Consider the following 23,733-nt stretch of genomic DNA (forward strand, 5'->3'; position numbering starts at 1 on the left):
AGCATACACCACACACTTTATGCCTTTGACAGACTTTAAACATCTCAGCACTTTATTATAATTAACATAACACTTGTTTTAGATCAAGAGACTATTTTCCAAAACTACTTACTTCCTCAAATTTAACATTGTTCCAGTACAATTTCTTTAAAATCAAACATGTTGGTAGTACAGATTTGTTGTAGTAACACACATACTGTAGTTACATAATGAGTATATGCAGATCTCAGAGATTATCACAATACCTTCTCAAACCATTGCTTAAATGACTACCCCTTTTCAGCCCTCCCTTCATACTGCTGTGTCCTCTGGTTGCTGTTGTAGCTCTTCGATAATCAGAAATTAGAGACCATTAGAGTTGCAAAGTGGGAGGAGATGCTGGTTTCCACAAGGGTTTTTCCCCATTCCGTATTCCCATTTCAAATTTTTCTTTAAACTGTATTCTCAATGTTGCTTAAAATATAAACACAAAACTCTCCCAGATAAAGTAAATATCCAATAGATTTATGCTTTCAGTTATTTAAACATTGTTTTTATAAAACCGGTTATGAACCGATGTTTTTTTCAGTTCAGAAATAGGTGCCATGGCTGCAGAAGCGACCCAAGAATGACCCAAAATCGGAAAGCGAACCGACCCGAGCTGCAGATCGTATCGTCGGCTTTCTCAGCAGAGTTTCTCACCGAAATATAAAAAATTAGTCGTTGCAGTAAATTTCCCCCTGGTTTTTTTTCGTACACAGGTTTGTACATTCGAATTTAATTATAGAACCACATATTTTCTAATGCAGTTGTTCATCGTAGTTTCATTCCCATCCAAGCCACATGAGTGCTCCAACTATTAGTCACATAACACTGACAATGGAAAACAAGACTAGGTCAAAACCTAGTATGTAGCTGCACTCGCCCTTTACTTGTTTCCTTCTCTCCTGCCCTCTGTGCTCACATTTACAGTACGGTACATTTACACGTCTGTGTCTGCTGCTTTGCGGTCAATTGAAAGAGAGAATGAGATATAGAGAGGTGTGTCTACGGAGGACAAGCTCAACCTTGAGCTCGTGGGGTAAAACTGGCGACTCTCTTCTACAGAAAGTAGCTAAGGTTTGTCTAAAAGTCGCTAGAATTGTCGCTAGGTGCTTTTGTGAAGAAAAGTTGCTAAAGCGGTGTGAAAAGTCAGTAAATCTATTGACAAAGGCGCTAAGTTGTCAACGCCGCCTGTGAACGCCCCCCTGATGACCAAATAGAAACCGTTTGCATAAGTTCATTCGAAAGAGCAACCGATGGAAAGAGCCGATCGTATGACGTGAGCACTCAGTCACGTGGCATTCGGATGACCAGTGGTGTAATTTTATCATGGACATTCGCGTTCGTTAGGTTGGCCCTGCTCTTGCGGTCCAACCAAAGTGGACACTTTACTTCCAGAACCAGGGGGATCTGAAATAGCCTCTCCCATTTTGCAACTCTGTTGGGAGTATTGCAGAGAAAATTCCAGTACAGATATTTTTAATGGCCTGTGTCATGTGTGAGGGTTTAAAGGCCTCATACTGACACATGTTGACCTGAACAAGTGACAAACAAAGAGTCCAAATTGAAACATTATCAGTCGTCTGCTGTCTGAATTACGTGTAGAGTAGGTTTGCTCCTTATCCCTGCTGGTCTCGTAGGTGGAGTCTTCACATGACTGGACTAACCTTCTTATAGATGACAGCGAACTAAAAAAATGACATCAGAAACTTTACCAAGTTGACAAGAAATGACCCCACAACTGAAATATAGAAGTAGCCGTGGTACCAGAGGGAGAGAGGTGACGCAACGATACTGTGTGTGGTGAAAGGGACAGGTGCAACAGGAAGTTAGTTATTGTAGTTTGGCTGCTTATCAACACAATCAGCGCTCGTAGCATGGAGGCAATTAGGGAAGGCTACATCAGAACCCTATTGTCCAATTGCTGCTGAGTCACACAGACATGCTACACATATTTCAAGATTCAGTGTGCATTACACTTCCTGATGATATCATCCTCTCTGGTATCCATCACAAGTAAAGGTTCATAAACCTGCTCAGAAAGACACACACTCCTCAGAACTCCAGAACTTGCCTGCGAATAGTCAAGTTTTTCCTGTTTTCTTGTAACATTTTACATCTGACTTTTAACTTTTAATGTACCCTAAGCGTTGTTTTTTAAAAAAAATAAGCCTACATAATGATAGTCACCATGTGTGCAGGAATTACCTGCTAGCTTATGTTTTAAATCAACCGACCCCATGATTCCCTGCTTTGTAGTCAGAAAACACATTTCAGCTAGAAAACGTGGCACCCAGCCGGCGAGAGACTGGAAAGAGGTCGGCAGGATTGACCAAAGGCTGATAAACTGTCATTTAACGTGTTTTTTTTTCCCAGTTTGCATCTCACTTCATTTGATTTAGGCATTTAAAATCTTCCAGAGTTTTCAACCAACTCAACAGATTGATATTAAATAGCTAGCTACCTGCGGTAAATAATATCCACCTGAATTCTATCCATCTAAATCAATAGTTGCTGAGTCACTAAGAATGAGAGGCCTGCTTTTGTCTACTTCTATCTGAAGTCAGACAGGTTTCCCAGGTTTTCTCTTAAATCTACAGTGAAGTTTCAAAGTTCCTTTCCTGTCCTTTTACAGAGTAGAGGTAGAGGCTGTCAGTAAGAGTGAACAGAGACATACACAGTCAAAGAAAGTCACCTCAGTGTTTCTGCTGTTTGTGGTCCTTGTCTTCCGTATGTAGAGGAGCAGCAGAAACGCAACCACCAGTAACACACCGACTAAGGGCGCGCATACAACCAGAGGCAAGAAGTAACCTGGGCGAGGGACATATGACAAAGCAGGGAGGGAAGAGAGAGAGAGGGAGCGAGAGCCCCAGTCAGTGTACATAAAGGAGTTTAGCCTGTTCAAACGTATAACAGGGAACTAAATAAACGTTTTAAAAAACCCTCTTGTAAGGAAATTAGTCTTACTTCATTTAAAACATATGACATGTTTAGCATGATATGTGAAACCTGATGAGGGTGACATCGTGTCAACTTCCTCATACTCTTTGAACTACTCTGAAGATAATCACATTTTTTCTAAACCATTCCTACGCGTGGAATCGGAAATGCTATTATTCTTGGAGTTGGCAAGTGGACCAACAGTACGCTGTGAATTGTCCTGTACTTGCAAACTGTGCGGTGCTCTCAGAAAACACTGATGGAGTTGCCGAGCTTCCCCAACCGGAGCCTAAGCTCCGCGTTGTTGCTGTGGAGGCTAACGGGACTGATGTCGAAAAAGGTCGGCGAGTCCAGCTTGGTTTCGAAGTGGTTGGAGCTGTGAACAATGAAAACACAAACAAGAACCACATACTGAAACAACACCGGTGTAAATCTAAATTCAACAACCCTACATAGGAGGATTTCATTCAAAAGAAAAGAGAAGTAGGTAGAAATGCAGTAACGTTTGGAAAAAAATGGTGAAGGTTTTTCATGTTGGCCTGAATGTTTGAAACAGCAAATCCATGACGTGTACCTGTGGTTGCAGGCTGGCCTTTGGTTTCAGGGAAAGCCGATGAAGGTGGGACACTTCCTGAACCGGAGCTTAAGCTCTGTGTTGTGGATGGTGTTGCCATGGTGGCTGATGGGAATGTTGTCGAAAAAGGTCGGCGAGTCCAGTTTGGTTTCGAAGTGGTTGGAGCTGTGAACAATGAAAACGCAAACAAGAACCACATACTGATTCAACACTGGTGTAAATCTAAATTCAACAACCCTACATAGGAGGATTTCATTCAAAAGAAAAGAGAAGTAGGTAGAAATGCAGTAATGTTTGGAAAAAAATGGTGAAGGTTTTTCATGTTTGAAACAGCAAATCCATGACGTGTACCTGTGGTTGCAGGCTGGCCTTTGGTTGGTTTGGTTGGAGCTGTGAACAATGAAAACAGAGTGAAACAATCAGATACTGAACCACTAGAAATCCTGACGAGAGAAATGAAATGCTGCTGTAGAGGGATAGATCATAAAAAGAAAAATATGGTCAGCTCTTCATTTCTGTTTCTGTCTAAAAGGACGTTTTGTCAGTACAATGGAAAAAAGGAAGAAAAATTGTTTCTCATGATCTAAAAGACAATAAAACAACATCTCACTCTCTCTTCCTTAAAAAATGAATGTGCATCTAACAGAAAACACAAGGATTATGAAGAAACATTTTCACGACTTTCAAGAAAAAAGAGAAAAACTCACCGTCTACAATAACGATTGAAAACACGTAGTATGACTCTGGAGACAAAGCTCTGCCATAACCACACCTGTACCGTCCTGTGTCCGACTTGGCCACCCGTGTGATTGTCAGATACAGTCCAAATACAGATCTTTCTTGATATTTGAGGCCATATCTGCCATTCTGAGCTCTGGTCTGATCTGTTTCGATGAGGATGTCCTCTTCTTTTGTGCATTCGCCCTTACAGAAGAACATTCTGCTCCTTTTGTCGGCGTGCATGCATGGGTATGTGACGTTTTCTCCTTCAGTATCTGTTCTCAGGAAACCAGACTTTCCAAGCGGCTCTGCTGCAGAAGAGATGAACAGTCATTATTTACAGTCTGCACGTCCTGTAAGATGCTGCACTTACTGTATCTACAGAGTCACACGGGGAGCTGCTTAGTTCAACCGCAGTCTTTGACTGGTAATGCAGAAATGTTATCATAATCATAATAATACTTAATGCATGATAAATAACCCATGTTCTTTCTGCAATTTAATTTGATTCCATTTGATTTAATTTATTCTTACACTCTAAAAGTCCCTAAATATAGCGAATATACAAAATATATCAGTTTTAATGACTTTAAAGGTCGAATTTTTGACACTTTTCCGGTGTTTTATTTGAAGTTTTGATATCCACAAGAAGACGTATTGTATTTCTGTATGTATTAGCTTCCTGACGTCCATCGATTGTGCAGCGTTTCCTCGACAGTTCTCTGTCTCGTAGCTTGCTAGCTCAGCGACAGAACCACCGCTTGGCGTCGTGCTGTTAACGGAGTTAAAACCAAAAAAAGGTTGGACGGTGGGTCCGGGTGGGGGGCCTTGATGTGGGTGAGGGCGGCGACTGTTTTGTCGTGACATCACAAAGTTAGGGAAGTCCCGACGCTGCGCTTACAGGCACAGTTTCTGAATACGGGCTTGGTGCGTTTTGATACGTTCACGGTATTTATGCAGCATCTAGACCTGCTTTATGATCAAAAGAGACATGGAAATCTCACTTTTTACAGTACGGGACTTTTAAGAAGAAACTCACCATCTGAAACTCTGATGTCAAAGTCCGTGTACGAATCTGGAACCAAAGATGTGCCCAAGCCACACCTGTACCATCCTGAGTCAGTCTTGGTCAGATGTGTGAATGTCACAGACACAATTCCTCTTTCAGCAGATTTGTTTCTATATTCAAGGCTGAATCTGCCATTGTTTGCTCTGACATCGTCCGTTTTAATAAGAATGTTTTCTCCTTTACATTCTCCTTTACATAAGAACTTCCTGCTTCCAGGCAGAGTCAAGTAGCAATTAAGTGTACCGTTTCCTCCTTCAGCTCCTGTATAAATGTTGAGTTTTGCTCTGACGAGCCCGGAGTCTCCGCCACACAGTGCTGTTGAAAAGATGAACAGTGAATACCGGTGGTCAGAACTCTGTGTACTGTAGACTTCCTGTAAAACAGACTGAAGGTTAATGAGGGTTTAATCCGTCACTTCACAGAGGAGCCGGGACGACGCAGAGGCAGACGTTGGCAAAGTTCGACTTCTCCCCGACTCCGCGGCAGCTGCTGTCGTTCTACCTGTAGCTGCAGTAGAAGGAGTCACAGTGTCTCCGGGTAACATCTGTACCTTCTAACATTAACCGCATAAACAGGCAGCAAAATAATGGATAAATGACAAACCTGAAATGAAACTGGGTTACATTTACTGGGAACAGATTACATCAGGGAACAACGGGACATCTCAAAGAGAAGACAGCGACTGAAGAAGACCGACAAGTGTGGACAACAAACGTTGAAAAGCCGTGTGTGCTGCGGCATCGAGGAGACGGTCAGGTAGTCAGTCCTCACCTGATAAGGAGCCGAAGAAGAGAAGATGGTGGACGTTCATTCTGAATTTGGGTCAGAGGGAGAGAAATCATGCGACCGCAGGACAACTGTCTCTGTCGCTTCACTCCTTCCACTCGCTCTCTGTCTGGTCAATCAGAAAGCTGAAGCTGCCCAATTTAATGATTTACCTGACCTCCAGTGGCACTGCACATCTTTACTTTTACTTTTTACTTGACGTTGACAGATGCCTAAAAACTCCATCTTAGCTGTTTTTCTTCCTCTTTCTGATATCCCATCTGCTGATGGACGCTTCCCGTTAACTCCCCCGCCCAAACATCCTGTTTTAGCAACAAATATATCAGTTAATGGAAAGAAGATCAGAAATGCGTATCAGAGCAGAGCACTGTCTCAGAAATTCCCAAATGAAAAAAGTCGGTTTAAAAAAAAACAGCTGCAAACGGAGTTGCGTGCGCTGTCTATGTGAGACACTGTGACCCTGACAGATGCAGGACGACTTGTCGGATACATTCGTTAAAACATTTCCACTGGCATCCCTGCAGCGTAGGAATGAAGACGCCGGCCTTTGTTGTATCTCTTTCTCTTTCATTTGCTGTCACCTCTCCACCGTCTCTCCGTAATGAAATGCAGAGAAAACACATTGAAAACATTTCCTCATTAAGTCGATAAAGAATGGATTTCTCTTAGAACGTATCTGCTGTTGTGAGTGAATTGCACGTGAAGGTCGTTTTCCTTCGCCGGCTAAATCTGCAACTTTCCGCACATTTAAACTACATCGAATGAACAGTCACTCTCATCAGTTTTTAACCCTTTTTTATTTGTATGCAGTGGAAACGTTATCATTGGTTTGTTTAACACATTTTTTTAAATTTACTTAAGTAACAAAGGGAGAACTGTAAAAACTTGACATTGTGACATCAACTGCTGATTCTAATCGTGTCAGTTCATCTGCTTGGTAATGGTCTGAACAGTGAGCTCATGCCTTAAATATGTGGTCTAAGCTGCATAAATGAGTTCCTCTTTTGTTCTCCTGGAAGATTTACATGTTTCATAAAAATCTTCTGACATTACAGGAGGTTGCTCTGTCTTTCAGGCAAGCCGCCACGGCGTCTGATTATAGGCTGCAGGAAACCCCTGATTAGAAAAATACTTACTGAGAAACAAAACAGAGAGACAGAAAGAGTAAATCACCCACGCCGGGACAGTTCAAACGAGAAAGGCACCGCAAGTGATCCAAATACAGATGCATGTTAGCTTTCTGATATTTATCAGTTGATGTTTACACCACTGCACCTTGATGACACCAAAAGAAACTGTGCCCTTTGCACCCACATCACTGACCTTCAACACAGAGGATGACACACACCCTTGTTGTGCGCTTCACTCAACATGGACACTCCTCCACAGACATTTACTGAAAAGAAAGATTCACTAAATGTCACTGGAGAAACCCGTGCACATGCTGATTAAACAGTCCCGCTCGCCCTCTTCTCCAGGAGGAAAGAGGAAACTAGCAAACTAAACACATCAGAATGAAACCTCTCTAATTTTTGCTCATCTGTCCACCAAAAAATATTTGGGGATTTTGTTGAGCCATTAGATGGAATAGCCCCCTCTTGTGTGTAATACAAGAAAACCCCCAAAAACTGGACTCACTTTCCACTTCGTCCGAATCACACAGCTCACATTTTCCTGCTGAATATTTCTGGATCAACCAACCGCAATGGCCAGAAGAGAAACCCCAGTTCTCCACTACCACGCGACAGGAGATCTTTAGCTTTGAGATAAATTAGGTAGAAATTGTGATTCAGGGCCAAAGTTTTCACAGCTGTTTGGCTAATGTAGCTATGTTAAGACATAGCTACAGAATAAACCTTTCAATGTTGAGTGAGACGAGTGTTAGACGTAAAAGCGCATTCAAAAGTTTATCTGACGCCAATACGAGGCTTCAGCAGCTAAATCAACTGGATTTTTTTTTTTTCGTTCCAGTTTGGTGACTCGTTTACCTACAAATGTGAAAATGGGGACAATCCAGATGTCTTCAAAGTCCTGCGTGTCTGTGTGTAGACGACCTCGGTCGAGCGGATCATAACTAAGCACCTACAACTAGATCCGGACACGCAAGGCGCGATGCATGTAAGTGGTATAACCGCAGCAGGGCGTTAGCCAGCAGCGAGCACTTGGAGGTAGATTTTACAGACGTGGCTGTCGTCATTAGTAAGATGAGCGAACCGGCGGACTCCCTTTGCTGTTTGATTTGAAAGACTGTGGTATTTTTCGGTCTCTGCTGTCGGAGCGCAGTGCCATCCGTCGCCGCACAGGCCTCACTGCTACAAACCCGGGAGCAGCTGTTTCACTAGTAATTTAGGAAACTCCATGAGAAATTTGAAGTACGTGGATCCAGCAACGGGATGCAAATAAAGTAACCTACATGACAAAGAAAATGCTTTTGGTTTTTCATAATGACAATAAAAACCAGATGATAAAAGTCTGGCTTCCCTTTGCTTTCCGGAGACATCTTTAACCACACTGACCGACTGGCAGTTTACCGGCTGTTACAATCCAGGGACAAAGTTTCACGAATGTCAAGAACTCAGTGTAAAATTGGGAAGAAAGTTCTGCAACGATGCGACACATTTACAGTGGCAAAGAAGAGGATTTAATCACAATATCATCTTGAATATCAGGGGAAGTCTGGTTTTTCTCTGCTTCCAGGAGACATTGCTACTCCTCCGACATGTCAGCCGGTCCAAGCTAAAACTGCACTGACTTCTTCACGTGTCACTCAAAGTTTAAAGGAGCAAATACCGAGGACATCTACATGTTTACCGAAGGAAATGTATTTTAGAAAAATATCCAAAACCAAACACTAGCAGCTACAGAGAAATCTACGCTAACCACAGACAAGAGTCTTGAAGAACATGCGAACCTCCACAGTAACGAAATCCAAGTCTGATTTCAGACAGTCTCGTGTGTGTGTTTGTGAGCGTTGGAGTAGGTTTGGTCCTGATCCCTGCTGGCTTGCGTCTTCACATGTGGCGGCTAGAGGACGGTCCTCACAAGCGACACACTGAAAATACAAGTTAACCATCATACATGATGAAGAAAAGCCTTAAATATGTTGAGCTCCTGACAAGATTAAAAATCAACAGTCGTTGTCCACAGAGTTCAACCACAGTCTGTGACTGGCGGGGTCATGATTTAATCCAACAGACAGTTAATGTGCCATAGAAAGTCTAAAACGATTCTGCCCACAATTTAATCTGATTCTAGTTCATTTCTGCCCAAACCTGCCCAAACTGTACCGTCCCGGAATCAGACGTGGTCCCTGTGTGATGCTCAGACCGACATCCTCCTGTCGTCGGTCCACTCTGACCTCTGTCACCTGTTCTTTCAATAAGAACAGGTTCTTCTCGTAGAAGAGCGTCCTGCATCCACGGGAAGAAAAAATACAAATATTAGCATTTCTTCCTCTGGTTTTTGGATTTCTGTATCTTCAGTGAAACGCTGTAAAAATAAATTTGACTGAAGTCACTTTTAAATCCCACATCGCCTCCTTCCGATGAAAGATCAACAGAAACATCAACGGATCAGTGAGAGACATCCACCTGTGTTCGTGATGTATCTGACAAACCTGATCATCACATTGTCCTTCAGCGGCATTTCACTGGCCGTTGCTGCAAAGTGAATGTGGCTCAGCTTCATTATTCATTTATAGTCTTTGTTGGTATGAGAGGATGAGAGTAAAGCAAATCCTAGATATCCACTCGGAATTGAGGATGACCCAACCACAAGGCTTCAAACAGCACACTGACATCCCAGCGAGACTCCGGCTGGTTCTCACCGATCTGACTGAGCTTTGACAACTTTAAATCTAAACCCGCATTTCTCAGACAACTGATTTTGTTATTTTTCTTGGAGGATCACGTAGTGCAAATTCACAGAGGGAGGAAGGAAATGTCAAAATGTACAACTTCTGCTTATTGATTGACCAGACAGACATCGAGCGGAGTGGAAGGAGTGAAGCGACAGAGGCAGGTCACATGATTTTTCTCCCTCTGAACCAAATTCAGAATGAAGGTCCACCATCTTCTCTTCTTCTGCTCCTTATCAGGTGAGGACTGACTACCTGACCATCTCCTCGATGCCGCAGCACACACGGCTTTTCAACGTTTGTTGTCCACACTTGTCGGTCTTCTTCAGTCGCTGTCTTCTCTTTGAGATGTCCCGTTGTTCCCTGATGTAATCTGTTCCCAGTAAATGTAACCCAGTTTCATTTCAGGTTTGTCATTTATCCATTATTTTGCTGCCTGTTTATGCGGTTAATGTTAGAAGGTACAGATGTTACCCGGAGACACTGTGACTCCTTCTACTGCAGCTACAGGTAGAACGACAGCAGCTGCCGCGGAGTCGGGGAGAAGTCGAACTTTGCCAACGTGTGCCTCTGCGTCGTCCCGGCTCCTCTGTGAAGTGACGGATTAAACCCTCATTAACCTTCAGTCTGTTTTACAGGAAGTCTACAGTACACAGAGTTCTGACCACCGGTATTCACTGTTCATCTTTTCAACAGCACTGTGTGGTGGAGACACCGGGCTCGTCAGAGCAGAAAAACGCGTTTTCTCAGTAACCGAAGGACAAAGTATAACAGTTCAATGCCACTTTTCTTTCTCTGGAAGCGAGAAGTTCTTCTGTAAAGGAGAATGTAGAAAAGAAAAGATTATGATTGAGACCACTGCCAGCGTGGCCCACAACGGCCGATACAGCATCGAGTACCAAGGATCTTTTCTTTTTTCTGGGTCTCTGTATGTGACCATCAGACGGCTGACCAAGGCCGACTCGGGACGCTACACGTGTGGTTTGAGCATTTTACTGGATTTTTGTGTGGACGTTGACCTCACAGTTAAAGTCGGGGAGTTTCTACTGAACGTTATAAATATGATCTTCATTGTCGGTTCAGTCTATACCGCTTTTAAAGTGAAAAAAAAAAAATCAGAACTTTTATAGTTGTAACAATTTGTGTGAGCTTTCCCTTTTTTCTTTTTATTCAGACAGAAATGAAAAACAGAACAGTTTCATGATTGGGAGCAGAATGAACGATTATTTTTTCCTTTGCATGACATCCGTTCCATTGGAAACGGACGTCGTTTTTCCTGAATTAAAAGGGCAACATTTGTTTTATTTTTATGTGTTTGAAAACAGAATTCTTACATTAGATGGTGTTGCAGCCTGATATGTTTTAGACAGCAAACAAACTTTAGCCAGCGAACTGAACTTATCCAGTATTCTTCAAAAGAGAATTTAAATAGCGCTCTATAAGAAGAAGAAAATGGAGTGAGGGAGACAGAAGAGAAGAATGTATATTAACAAGGAGAAGTAAAAGGTATTAAAGAACAACAAAAACTGTGAAAACACTGTGGGGGTTTTGAATAACTTTTTGATTAAGCAATGAAGCTACCGAGCTTCTTTTCCGCTCCTCAATGAATCTTTATTTGAATGAAACGATGTAGAACCTTGAGAACAAAATGCCTCAGTACTTCATTAAATATCAAGCCCATCTTGTGGCAACACTTCACTTCCTGTTTTTGTGACAGTGACACACACACAAATATATACATATATATCCACACATATATGTATTTATCTATATGTATAGATTGATATATATACATCTATATACATATAGACAGACAGACAAGTAGATATAGATATGTGGGATGGACAAAAACCCTCCTCTCCTAAACAGGCTCTAACTGGTCAAATCGGGTAAGACTGTTCATAATGAAAAAGAAAATCACTCTGGCAGTTTTTTATGGACATCCTCGTACTTCTCTCCTTGCAGCTGTAACCTCTTGCTTGCGCAGCCATGACAGTCATGACCAAACAGCCGGTGTTGTCATTTTTTCTGGAGAGGACAGTCTCGCAGTGGCGACCTTTGGGGCAACATGAGGAAAAAAGATTTATTGGCCACTAAAGACAAAAGACAAACAAACGACTATTTACAAATCCAGCAGACGCAGAGTAACATCATCATAAATGTTAGTCCAGGACTGACTGTCCTTTTTGGATGTGGTTTGGTCTTTGGCTGATCCGTCACGAAGATGAGATCATGATTTTTCTGTATCAGAACTGGATCAATATCTGATGTTTTTTTTTCTCACGTCTCTTCGCTTTCCACAGGTGCAAACACCACTTCAAGCGTCCTTGAAGCCGCCAAGCAGGCATCAGGTGCAGGTAGGCTCATGAAGTGCAGGTCCAAAGCTGCAGAGCTGCTCGTCTGATTTCTGCTGTAGCACGTGACATCAGTCCGCACACGGACGAGTGCATTTCACATGGAACCTGCAGCGCGTACAAGATCTTACACAATGTTTGCGTGATGCAAAGCTTGTCACATGTTTCACGCGATAACATGATAACAATCTATACTCATGGGAAGTTAAGAAACACTGAGACTCCGATTTCTAAACTTTTTGACCAAGGTCTGATCACAACAGTTTTTCTTCTATTTTTATTACTAAGATTCCCACAGTTCAGTTGAGTGAAATAAGATCCCTCTCTCTCCCTTCCCTCGCTCTCCTCCTATGTCTGTCGCCCAGGTTACTGCTTGCATCTGGTTGTATGTCTCCCTGTGATTTTTTTGCTGTTGGTTTTTGTTCTGCTGCTATTCTACAAAGTGAAGAAAAGGACGAACTCTGATGGTGAGTATCCCTCCAACGCAACTCGATCTGCACCTCGATAATTCGTCCAAATAGAGGCCTAAATGCTTCCCGTCTCTATGTTTCGCAGGCTTGAACACGAGGGAAAACGTGGACGACCGAAGCACGAAGGTGACTTTTTAAAACTCCGTGTGCGTGCTTTCTCTCATCGTTGGCTTCCACAGTGGCACCAAAGACAGGAGAACAACATTAGAGACTCATGACGGCTCAGGGTGTAAAACATGTTGGCAGCAGGGCAAAGCGATAGCTGGCAGGCAACCACACCTTTCAGCCACAACATTAAACTCGGTGACTGGTTTCAGTGTTGTGGTTGATAAATTTAAGCTTGACTACTTTAGGCCAAAAAATTAATAAATGAAGGATTCAGTGTTTCATTCCTTGCTTTTATTTCTCCGTTTTCAAAAATCTAATTTACAGAACATGTGACCATCAACAGAATAACATTAACTCAGTAAGTACCTTACAAAATATCCACATGATTGAAAAATCAATGAAAATGATCGCGGCTCCCAGCCGCGAGCAATACGACCGTTTTTTTCACCCACGACAACCTGTTCAACATAACGAAAAGCACAGTTTCACGGACCTCTGTGGGTAGAAAGGTGTAAGTCTGACCACAGGGGTTGTGCTCTGTTGTACCTGAGTAAAAGTAGCAATACTATCATGTAAAAATCCTCCGTTGCAGGTGAAAGTCCCGCATTTATAATCCTACTTACGTGAAAGTATGGAAGTATCATCAGTAAAATCTACGTAGGGTAAGAAAAGTAAATTTACTCAGACCCCCATGAGTTTTACATTAGTATTTATGCCATTATGGCTTAATTATTACTGATGCTTCACCATTTCACCGTTGGTTGAGCTGAAACTCATTTGAACTATTTTATATGCAGTTTAGCAGTTTATTGATCAATAATACATTGATCTTTGTATGTAAAATCATAACATGCAAAGTAACTCGTGACGAACGCTGCGACACACTGTAAACACAGCAAAGCATCGAGTGCAAATATCTCTCCCTGAAATGTAGTGAAGCATCGGTATAAAGTAGGTAACGGTGATACTCTAGTAAAGTACAAGTACCTCTAACTCGTACTTAAGTACAGCACTTGAGCAAACCTGCATTCCCCCACAACCAGCTGTGCCGCACAGAGTGTGGACAGAGGAGACTGTCACCAGCAGATGGCAGCGCAGGCAGGACTGTGAGAGTAGGTGCAGCAGTTCCTTAAACCGGGGTTTCACACTTGGACTGAAATGCAATAGGACAAACGATGAGTAACACTGGAGGAACCATGGTCACGGACGTTTGCTTGGTTTAATTTAAATGCCGAGCACAGGACTCGGGTCAGACGGAGGACTCAGCTGGTTACCCTCGCATTTTAAAATGTCTCACTGCTTGTCACCTACTTGAAGCTGTTGTCTCTATTTTTACAGATTTCCCACTATGAGAACTGGCCTCTGGTCTACAGGTGTGAAGACCCCATCTACCAGAGCCTCAGTCCGGCCAGCAGGGATCAGGACCAAACCTACGCTACGCTCACACACTCAAAACAGACATGAGAGTGTTTGGACTTTTACTCGTTTAACCAGTATATTCTAAGTTAGTATGGAGCCACTTATTCCCCAAGCTTTCTCAGATGCGTGCCTTCTTAAATTCTACTCCTTAGGGAGCTTGATGAAACATTCAGTGAAAGAGTCTGTGAAAATGTGTTTCGTGTGAGGTGGAATTACACGTGTATAGTGTATGTACTGTGTATTCTGATCCACCTAGAAAAGGCTCCACCTCAACCTCTCTCGCTCTCTCTCAGTCAGCAGACTCTCCCCGAGCGGAGTCTCCCCACACACACACCTTGGTCGTTGTTTTCATTTTGTTTGCTTAATAAACTTAAAGTTTGGTTGATCCGACTTGGTTTCCTCCTCCTTGCTGCTTCCCCCTGAGCCGGGGTCGGAACATACTGGGGCTCGTCCGGTCCACAGCCACACGTTTCCTGATTGTCCCTTAGATTTTGGTGGCTTTGTGCTTTGTTTGGTTTTCTGGTGTGGTGCGGCGGGAACAAGTAGCCCGCGTCTGCTTTTTCTTTGTTGCACTGTGCGGCATGTTATCTTTGTGTTTAGAGGTAAACTGCAGTACGTTCGGCACCAAGGGATCCAGCTGAACTGATTTCTCACTTCTTCCATTGGATCTACTTTGGCCTTTTTTTGTTTAGGGGTAAAAACTTGGTACATACCTACTGTAAGACCATAGAAGAATGCATCTCACTCAATATATGTCATGCTTGATTCTCACATGGGAGAAATTATTTTACAAAATCACTGACAAAAATATGAGAATATTTTTCTCTCAAAGTAAATATGTAGATCAGTCAATCAGCTGGGTGTAGATCCACGCTGAAGCAAACACATACAGAAGGTCTAAGGTCAAATACTAAATATAGGCTACAACCATCAGGAAGGGTCCTTCTGGGAAGAACAGTGTCCACCTTCTCATTATTTCAGTCACTGCACTGAATGTATTATTACATTTTTTATCTGTTTTTTTTTGTAGGAAACGTTTTACAGCAATTCTCTTCTATTCATCTTTTCAAAAGCGGGAAGGAACAGAGTTGCGTGACCTGGAAATTCATTCCCTGTTCTTCCGCAGGGATGAATGTAAAGAACAAGAGTTTCTCACTGATGGCAAACAGGTCCAGGGCTCAGGGATGTGGATTCAGGACTGAATATGAGAGGAGCTCAGAGTGACAGAGGTTGAGTTTCTACTGAGAGTCATGAAAATGCACCTTTCTTTCTTTCTGTTTCTATCTGTCTGTATTGATTAGTGTATTCGGTATCTGATACATTCCACTTCAGCGTGTTTGCTGTTCACAACTCCGACAACTTCACGACCAAACTGGCCTCTCCTGCCTTTTGTATCAGTCGTATCGGCCACGCAGTTTCATCTCCAGCTCAGGAAGCTGCACAACTTCCACAGCTTTCCCTTCGATCACCACCGTGTCTGCAGGTACAGGTAAGTACAGGTCATATATGTTTAGCCGTCGGTTTATTAGGTACACCTAGCTAAAACTAAGTCCTGCAGTGAAACCCTATCTTCCAGAAGGTTATGATGTTCGGTATAAAATATTTATTTTCCAGTCCGGTGTTCATGTTCCTCAGTCTCTTGATAACAACCTGACCATCCTATAACCACGCTACTGGCATGGATCTAATGATGGCAACGTCAGTGGGTTGGTCCAACACTCTGAAATATCCCAACAACAGATGGATGAACCTCTACTGGACCTTTTGGCACAGACACACACACTTTTGTACAAACATTCATGGATCCCAGACAACGAATCCAAATAACTTCAGTGATGCGCTCACTTTTCATTTAGTGCCACCATCAGGTCGACATTTGTGTTTGATGGACTGACATTCATGGTCCCCTGAGGCCAAACTGCAGTAACTTTGATCTCCTGACTTTTCATCTAACATCATCTTCCTGTTCATACTCCGTCCGAACGCTTTGTGTGATCGTGTCCCATAGTCTTAGCTTCAAATCCGTATAAGTTCATGAAAACTTGCTTGTTTGCTGACAAAACTTTCTCCTGTGTCAAGGATGGTTCAAATTGAAGACGCGGAGACAGGCGACCAGATTATATAGAGATTAAATTCAATTGTGCAGCACTCAGCTCCCATTAAGGATGTGACAAATCATAGACAGTGCGTGAGTGTGACCAGATCTGGTAGTGTGACATTTTACAGAACCAGGTGTTGCCTGACTTCACATTTCCAAACACACGTATGTATCTACTGGCAGAAGCTGGAGGCAGGTGAACCTGCGAGTCTGCACCAAAACAGGAAACCCATGCTCCAGTTCGTCCGTCGTTTGGGCTTCAGTTGAAGTAAAGAGGAACCAGCGCTTTCACTCCTAGAATCAAAGTGTAACGTGACCATAAATTAACAGACAGCAGCGGCTCGTAGCACTGCATTTTCAGCTCAGCTTAGCTCGGCTGCAAAGACAGAATTTCTTATTACAGGTGTGCTGTCATCACTCGATGAAACTGTTCATCTACTTGTTTGTTTTTTTCAGTGGGCCACATTTAGACTTTGCTCCTGTCTCCAAACGGACAGACTCCACCTACCACACCAGCAAATCTACGCTAAGAGCGCGTAGCCTGTTACCAGCGTCCTTCTTGTCGGATGAGGACCTGTATTTGGTTACTTCCGCAAATTAGCATGTGCTCCGTGTTCCAGCTTCCGCTAAAGTTCGATTGCTTTGAACATGCTGCAACTGCAATATACCGTATAATCTGTAAACATTTAAAGATGAGGCTTCTGATCAGCATTTGGAGAATATTATGGGAATGAGGGACGCTGTTAGGAGCAGGTTGTGTTCTAATGTTAGGTCCTTAGAGGGGCAGTTTGCCTCAAAGCAAAAACATGCGTCCCTATGTACTCACCTCTCCGTTTTCAGCGATGAGTTCATTTCGCTGTAATGATCGCACAGCTGTAAACTACATAGTCAACTACGTTCACAACAAAGACAGGACGCTGCTCAGCTTTCAGTGTAGTCAAGTCATATACAAGGACCAATGTCACATCAGCTGCGTTGAAAAAAAAGGACAGGAAATTTTTAGGACAAATTATGTTCACAGGGTGTAAAGCCAAAAGTCACCAGGAGATCAGTTTGAAGCGATTTTTGCCTGATCCCCACACATTGAAAATTGTTGGGTTTCTTGCTGCAAGAAGACGCCGGTCACTGCGACTTCCAGTGAACAGGAGTCAGAATGTAATCGTGGTGATACAAGTAAAGAGAAACGTTCAAATGAGCTCAGTATTTTGCACATGTTTCCCTGGTGGTTGAACTTGAAACCAAATGGTTAAACAGCGGAGCATTTGCACTGTAAAAGGCTTTTTTTTAAAAACACATTTTTTTAAAAACACGCTGTTTTTGTGTAGTGATAAGAGTAAAACATATGATAATATGTCCAAAATAACATTCCAACAAAAAAATGACAGCATAGGTGGTCTGTTGTGAGTATGTGGAGACCTGGTCCGGTGTCAGATAATCCCCGTCCAGCGCCGTAGGCCCAGTGTCTTCCCTCTGTCTCTCTGTCTGCTGTTTCCTGTGCACGTCTCTCTAACCCTCACTCTGTGTCTTTAACAAATGCTGGACAGGCCCGGACCAGCGCAGTCCGTCGCTCAGGAATCAGGCCCGCTCTGGTAGTGAGACTGTGATCGATTGGGCTCGTCACCATGGAGACAGAGGATTAACGAGATGCTGTGCTCTGCCTGCTGCGACTACTCCTGTCTCCATCTGCTGGTGTTTCATTGACGTTTACCTTTCTGCTGGTAGTCGTATCATTTCTGTCTTTCTTTCTCGCTCGGTATAATTCTGTCCCTCTTGTGCTGTCTGGCCTTCTCTGCCCAGCCTGCTGCCTTCCTCTTCTTCTCTCCTTTGCTTTTTGTCGTCCCTGGTTGTTTTGTAGACTCACTCTATTTGAGATTCTCTCCTCCTTCATCTGTACATTTTCACGCATTCCCATCCAGTCCTTTGTTTTAAATTTCCTGTGCTGTGCCAGAATAAGAATGAGCCTCTCTTCATTTCTTTTTCTTCTTTCCTTCAGCTCAGTTCTCTCGTCTCTCCTTCCTCCTTCTCCTCTTCCTCTTCCTTCGCTCCCAGCTGATCTCCGAACTCCCTCAGCTTGTTACTCATTGTGCCGAACCATCTCATTTTTCCTTTCTTTCACTCTAAACCCTGGATTCAGCCCATTACCCAGTTTCTCTCTCTCCCTCTCTTATTAGCTCAGTGGATCAGGGCTGTAACACTGACTGGACGTGGAAAGATGACAGATTCGGGACTACCCTCCTTGTCTCTCTCTCTCTGTCAAATCAAATCGCTGCAACTCTTTGTTTCATTCCCACGTCTTTTATTTGTCTCGTCAGTGTCAAGTCTACAGTCCTAGCTAGCACCCCCTAGAGGCTGTTGTGTTCGTTACAGCCACAGTGTCAAAGTGTTGGACTGAAAGAGAACCCAACACACTGGGGACTTTTCTAATCCTAGAGCCTCAGAGGTAGTGAAGCTAAATAAATGAAACTAGATAGATTTATCATGATACAATACAATTATGGGACTATTCCAACTAGCATGTGCCCAACAATAACATCGCACTTCTTTTGTCGCTGTTAAGTGTGATGCACGTGTTCAAAAGATTGGAGTACTTCTTCTGCCACCGCCAATACTGAGCTGCAGCTGATGGATGGGTGGTAAAAATACAAATGGAGACCCTGTGCCAAAGTTTGTCCAGGGCCACCGAAATACTAAATCCGCCCCTGCCCGGGGGGGGCGCCAGATCAACAGAGTTCACCCTCTGGGGAGCTGCAATGTTTCCCATCAGATTATGACATATTGTTACCTGTGTACGAAACTGCCATGTGGTCGTCAGGGAGGAAAGCTGATGGGTCTTCTTCCCGTAGGGAACATGGATACCCACGCAGTTTTTGGAAATCCAGCCAATACAATATGAGCTACGTTGTCACCAAATGAAGACTCGGTCGGAGGGAAACTTCTATCTCATGGTGGCGCTACAGCTAAAGTCACTAAAGCATGAATAACCAGAGGAAATTTCTCTGGATCCGTGTGTTACTGCTGTTTCCCCGTCCTCAGGTGCCGCCACTGTGTGGGTTGTAACAGAAACAGGATTAAATACTGAAATAATTAAAAGCGTTCATTATTAAAGCCACTTTGTAGGATTTGAAAAGTCCTTATGTTGGCGCCATCCATTGGTTATATAGAGAATGAGCACCTCTATGCTTCCTGCTCTTTGCAGAAATTTTCATCTGCACAGTGGAAGCAAACACACTACTGAAGAAAGGTAAAGCGTGTTTGAAGATTTTGCAATGAGTCCCCTCATGGCACTGAGCAAACTCCAGCCACTGACCTACTAAACTAAACACCTATAAACATGGTCATTTAGTTTAGACATGTTTGTCGAGCTACTGTTCTGAAGTTAGTGCAAGTGTTGTTCTTCATTCTTTCACCCGTAAAAGAAAGATTTGTTACATTGGTTTTTTCAGTTCGGGGGGAGAAATGTACTATTCAGCCAAAGTCAGACAGAGAGGAAAGTTTGTAAAATGTTTAAACAGCCAACTTAGTTTATCTTAGCGCTGCAGCTACATGTCAAAGATACCAAATAGCAGCTCCAGTTAAGAGTAGGGGAACACACCTAATCCTGTACACGGAAGGTTTCATATCTTCTTCCCACCATTGACTGACTCAGAAAGAGCAGGCAGCACGTCGTGTATCTCATTTCACTTCGTTTAATTTAACTAACTCAAAATCTTCACGATTCACCACTCAAAATGTCTGCGCAAGGCTTTGTACACTACATCACTTTAGATTCAAGAATTATGTCCAATAATCCACAATGTTCAATACGTAACTCATGCATTTCATTACTCAGTATTAATATTTCATTTTACAAAGGCCCAACACGGTCGTAGACACAGCCAGCCTTCTCTGAAGCCCCGGCCACGCTGTGAACCATCCTGCTGCCAAGGAAAAAACCCCATAAGCAACACAATTGAATGGACATAAAATTAGCAGTTTTACATATTATAATAATGTAAAAAAAAAAAAAAATTGCAATCATACCAGTCCCCATTCCCCCTCAGGAGTCTCAAAAGGCATTCTGGGAAAGTGATTTACAAATGATGCGCCTGTAAATGTAAAGGCAGGTGAGAGGTAAAACAAGTCTTCATCATAAATTAAACAGTGAACTTCACAGATCAATGAGAGCTGACGGTCAGATATAAAAGGGGGATTTTTCCTTTAATGTACATAGTGGTTGGATACTGAATATTGGTCTTCAGCTTCAGTGTATCTATAATACTTCATGATTATTTTGTCAATATGTTCCTGCACCAGTTTCACCACCGTACATTTCTGTACATTTATTGTCCTCTGAGAATAAAGGGGCTTATCCTCAGACGTGAAGTCAAATTCTGCAGAGGAAAAATCTCTCAGCTTTTCCTTCGGAATCTTCTGAAACTTTTCTTTTTTTCGATGAAAACCGAGTAGGTAGCGTTCAAAAGTTCTTCTCTCCAAGGTTGTCATCGTGTTTCCAAGTTCTTTCGAGCATCTCAGTGTCCATGCCGGACGCAGAGGAACTGTATTACCACGTGTCACGTCGCAGTCGTGGAGTGTGGAATTTCAACCGGAGGAGGCGGCCATGAGCAGGTTGGCATTTCAAAGTTTCTTTACATGTGATGGGGCACTTTGTCTAAAGTGTTCAGACTTAAAGCGAAGTCGTGAGTTAGCCGGCAACCAACCATGCGTGTAGTCAGTGTCTGCAGTGTGTGTTCAGCTCAACCTCTGACCGGTCTCATGAGTCCTTCCTGTAATTTCCCTCCAGTCTCTCTCCTGGGACAAGCAAAGGTTTTGGCGTCTTTGCCTCGGCTCGTGCCCACTCACATCCCTCCTCTGACTCGGTTTTTAGTTGCCACATCCGTAAAATTCACCTCATGTCTTGTCTGAACACACTGAGAGAGACTAGGAGATCAAACCTGTGTCCTTCTCACTCAGAGGACAGTCTCTCTACCTGCTGCGCTATCATGGCACATTTTCAAGACTGGGGCAGAGACATAGAACCCTCCTTTCCTCAGCCTTTCAAAGCCGTTCCCTCCTTAAATCTATCTTTACTAAGTTCGAAGGGTCGTGCTAAAAGAGAGAGGATGAAAAAACCTGGTCCCTATCAAGTGTCGTCCTTATATCAAAGATGTTTCGGTTTGAGAACCATGTCCCCATCAGGATCCAGTCCAGTACCAGCTGCAGAGTTAAGCATTAGCACTTATTTTATACATCCTTTCTTTCGGCTATCAGGACCTATTTTCTGACCTGAAAAGTTGTAAAGTTGCTTGACTTTTCAAGTTTATTCACAGTTTTTCTGTGAATATAATCCAGAATAAAGGGTTGTCCCAGATATTTTTGAGGCCATTGCCGTTTGTTCAGTGTTAACTCCAACTTTTCAAAGTCATCGCCAACCTTCCAGAACTATTTTCTGACATTTCAGGCTTCTCCTTCTGCCTCACTTTTTCCGTACAATCCATCCTCTCATTTCCTTTACTTCTTCCTATTCTTCCTTCCAGCTCAAAGAAATCTGAATCTTTTTTATCTTTTAGTTCCAAGTTTGAATTGCCAGTTTCTTCCCTCTTCTCTCCTCTTCATCCTCCTCTCTGTCCTCGGATCACACCGTGGTCACAGAAAGCAGAGGGTTGTATATTTTCTTTCCGTCCGGCGACCTCGAGCCATGAGCCAGCAGCTCCTGGATGGTGATCCAGTTGTCGAGGATTCGCCGGTTCCTCTTCTTCATGATCTTCTTCTGGCTCAGTAACAGGATGTTGTTGCCGGGGGAGTCCTGTCGGGATTGAAGCTGGGCGCTCTGGGGGGGACAGCGGTCTTCGGTGCTCCCCGTTGACGATGAAGGGTCCCTGGAAGTAAAACCCAAAAGTAATACTGGGTTAGATCACTGTCTGTGTTTTAGGAGAGATCAGCTAAATCTGTAGTGGATTTTCTTTTTTATTTTGTGCTCACATGTTTATATGTTGTGGGCACAAGTTGCTGTTTCAGGTGAAAAGATGGACCGAATACCCTGGCTGAACAGGATTATAATTTATCTTGCTCTTCATGATAACTTAGGATAAAAGAATATGATCTTTCCGGAGTTTGGGGCCGTTGTAATTTAGCCCATTAACTACAAACACCTTAAACCTGCACTAGGATACATTTGACTTACCTGACTGTCTGTAACATGATTAACTGCAAAACCTTCCTTGTTATCAAGTATTCTGACTGATTCTGTGGTGCCTCTGAAAACATATCTTGCATGAGCAAGTTTCATATCATGTTCCCTCACGATTCTATCTTGCGAGTGTAAGTTAATATCTTGTACGTACTGTCAGGACTTTGGGGACCTCGTAAGTCTCATTTTTTTAAACCAATTGGAAAAAATCTGTCAGTGCAGTAAGAGTAATTCAACCTATTTCCAATGCAAATTAATTAGTTTGAAGAAAATATATAATTCTACTTCCTTTTCCTTTTTTTTCATTCTTGTGCAGCATCCGGCAGACTCTCGTTTCTAACAAACTTAAAATAACTTGATTTCTGCGGGAATCATGGTGAAATGCTCTCGTTAAATTTGCAGATTTCTCCAGTTTTCTTTAAGAAGCATTTTAATCATTTTTAGCCACTGCCAGGCCAACACTACAGCTGCGTGCAGCTTTTATCCTCTTTTAGTTTGTTGTTTTGGTTTTCCGGCACATACGCTGAATGACTGAGTGTCGCGACTCAAATCCCGGCCCACTATTGATCATACATAGCTTCATGTAGCTTTAAACTTTTTGAAGCGCTTCCATCAGAGTTGAAAGTTCCACTTGCAGAGACTTGAAACTTGCTCGAAAAGCAGGGATCTGTCTTTCATTTCTTCTGGTCAAAGTTCTGTGATCATTGCTTGGTAATACAGCTGTGAACCGGGACTCGTAACTAGTGTGACTGCCTGCGAGTCAGTTAGCGAAACGCAGCCTTTTCTGTTCAAAAACAAAAGATGGAAGATGAGAAAAGAAAAAGGAAGCCTTCAGTTTCAGCTTTATGCTTGTAAAATGCCTTTCAGCGCCCCATGAATGACTTTAAACAAAGTCTTATTTCACAGATAAAAAGTTATTGAAGTTTTTATATGACATGTCACAACTTTTCACTTATTATAGTCATGTTTTATTCCTCATTTTGAGGACTGGCCCTTTAAAACCTTCCCTCACAGGTTTTCGCTGAGCCCACAGGTGATGGTAATCACAGCTCAATGTTGCAGTGTTTAGATCTTAGAGTGGACTCTAAGATTCGACTAACAAGAGAAGATTCACTGATTTGTTTGAGCCTCAGTGTTTCAGAATGTGGGATT

General features: G+C 42.8%; 2 protein-coding genes and 1 long non-coding RNA gene across 6 annotated transcripts in view; 1 reads left to right on the plus strand and 2 right to left on the minus strand.

The window, feature by feature from the left end:
* Window positions 1–1,141: 1,141 nt before the first annotated feature.
* On the minus strand, window positions 1,142–6,579 carry LOC120803462 (polymeric immunoglobulin receptor-like). Of its 4 annotated transcripts, XM_040151930.1 has the most exons (8): window positions 6,096–6,579; window positions 5,295–5,639; window positions 4,243–4,566; window positions 3,887–3,925; window positions 3,536–3,700; window positions 3,188–3,337; window positions 2,717–2,832; window positions 1,142–1,709 (listed from the first exon to the last, which is right to left on the minus strand). In XM_040151930.1, the coding sequence occupies exons 1-8, from the start codon at window positions 6,133–6,135 to the stop codon at window positions 1,671–1,673; spliced, it is 1,218 nt and encodes a 405-aa protein (XP_040007864.1). In that variant the 5' UTR covers window positions 6,136–6,579; the 3' UTR covers window positions 1,142–1,670. The 4 variants fall into 4 exon arrangements, with proteins under 4 accessions (XP_040007864.1, XP_040007863.1, XP_040007865.1 ...); XM_040151929.1 differs by having other exon boundaries at window positions 1,142–2,832; window positions 4,243–4,563; XM_040151931.1 differs by having other exon boundaries at window positions 1,142–2,832; window positions 3,536–3,561; window positions 3,913–3,925.
* Window positions 6,580–12,154: 5,575 nt separating this feature from the next.
* Window positions 12,155–14,643, plus strand: LOC120804193. The gene is made up of 4 exons (XR_005709419.1): window positions 12,155–12,323; window positions 12,686–12,787; window positions 12,876–12,916; window positions 14,237–14,643. It is a non-coding gene; the product is annotated as an uncharacterized LOC120804193 (long non-coding RNA).
* Window positions 14,644–20,463: 5,820 nt separating this feature from the next.
* Window positions 20,464–23,733, minus strand: part of LOC120803992 (PDZ domain-containing protein 4-like) — a 56,770-nt gene continuing 53,500 nt past the window's right edge. The window contains exon 19 of the mRNA XM_040153084.1: window positions 20,464–22,270. Coding sequence (XP_040009018.1) covers window positions 22,027–22,270 — 244 coding nt within the window. The 3' untranslated portion in view covers window positions 20,464–22,026. The remainder of the gene's footprint in view (window positions 22,271–23,733) is intronic.

Source organism: Xiphias gladius, chromosome 18, assembly GCF_016859285.1.
Source record: "Xiphias gladius isolate SHS-SW01 ecotype Sanya breed wild chromosome 18, ASM1685928v1, whole genome shotgun sequence".
Classification (NCBI taxonomy): Eukaryota; Metazoa; Chordata; class Actinopteri; order Istiophoriformes; family Xiphiidae; genus Xiphias; species Xiphias gladius.

Excerpts from the sequence above, each read along its gene's own strand:
- LOC120803462 (XM_040151928.1), bottom strand. The coding sequence starts at position 6,135 with ATGAACGTCCACCATCTTCTCTTCTTCGGCTCCTTATCAG. Across the intron at positions 3,926-4,242 it reads TTCAATCGTTATTGTAGACG|CTCCAACCAAACCAACCAAA; the intron begins GTGAGTTTTTCT and ends CATTGTTCACAG. Across the intron at positions 3,338-3,535 it reads AGGCCAGCCTGCAACCACAG|CTCCAACCACTTCGAAACCA; the intron begins GTACACGTCATG and ends CATTGTTCACAG.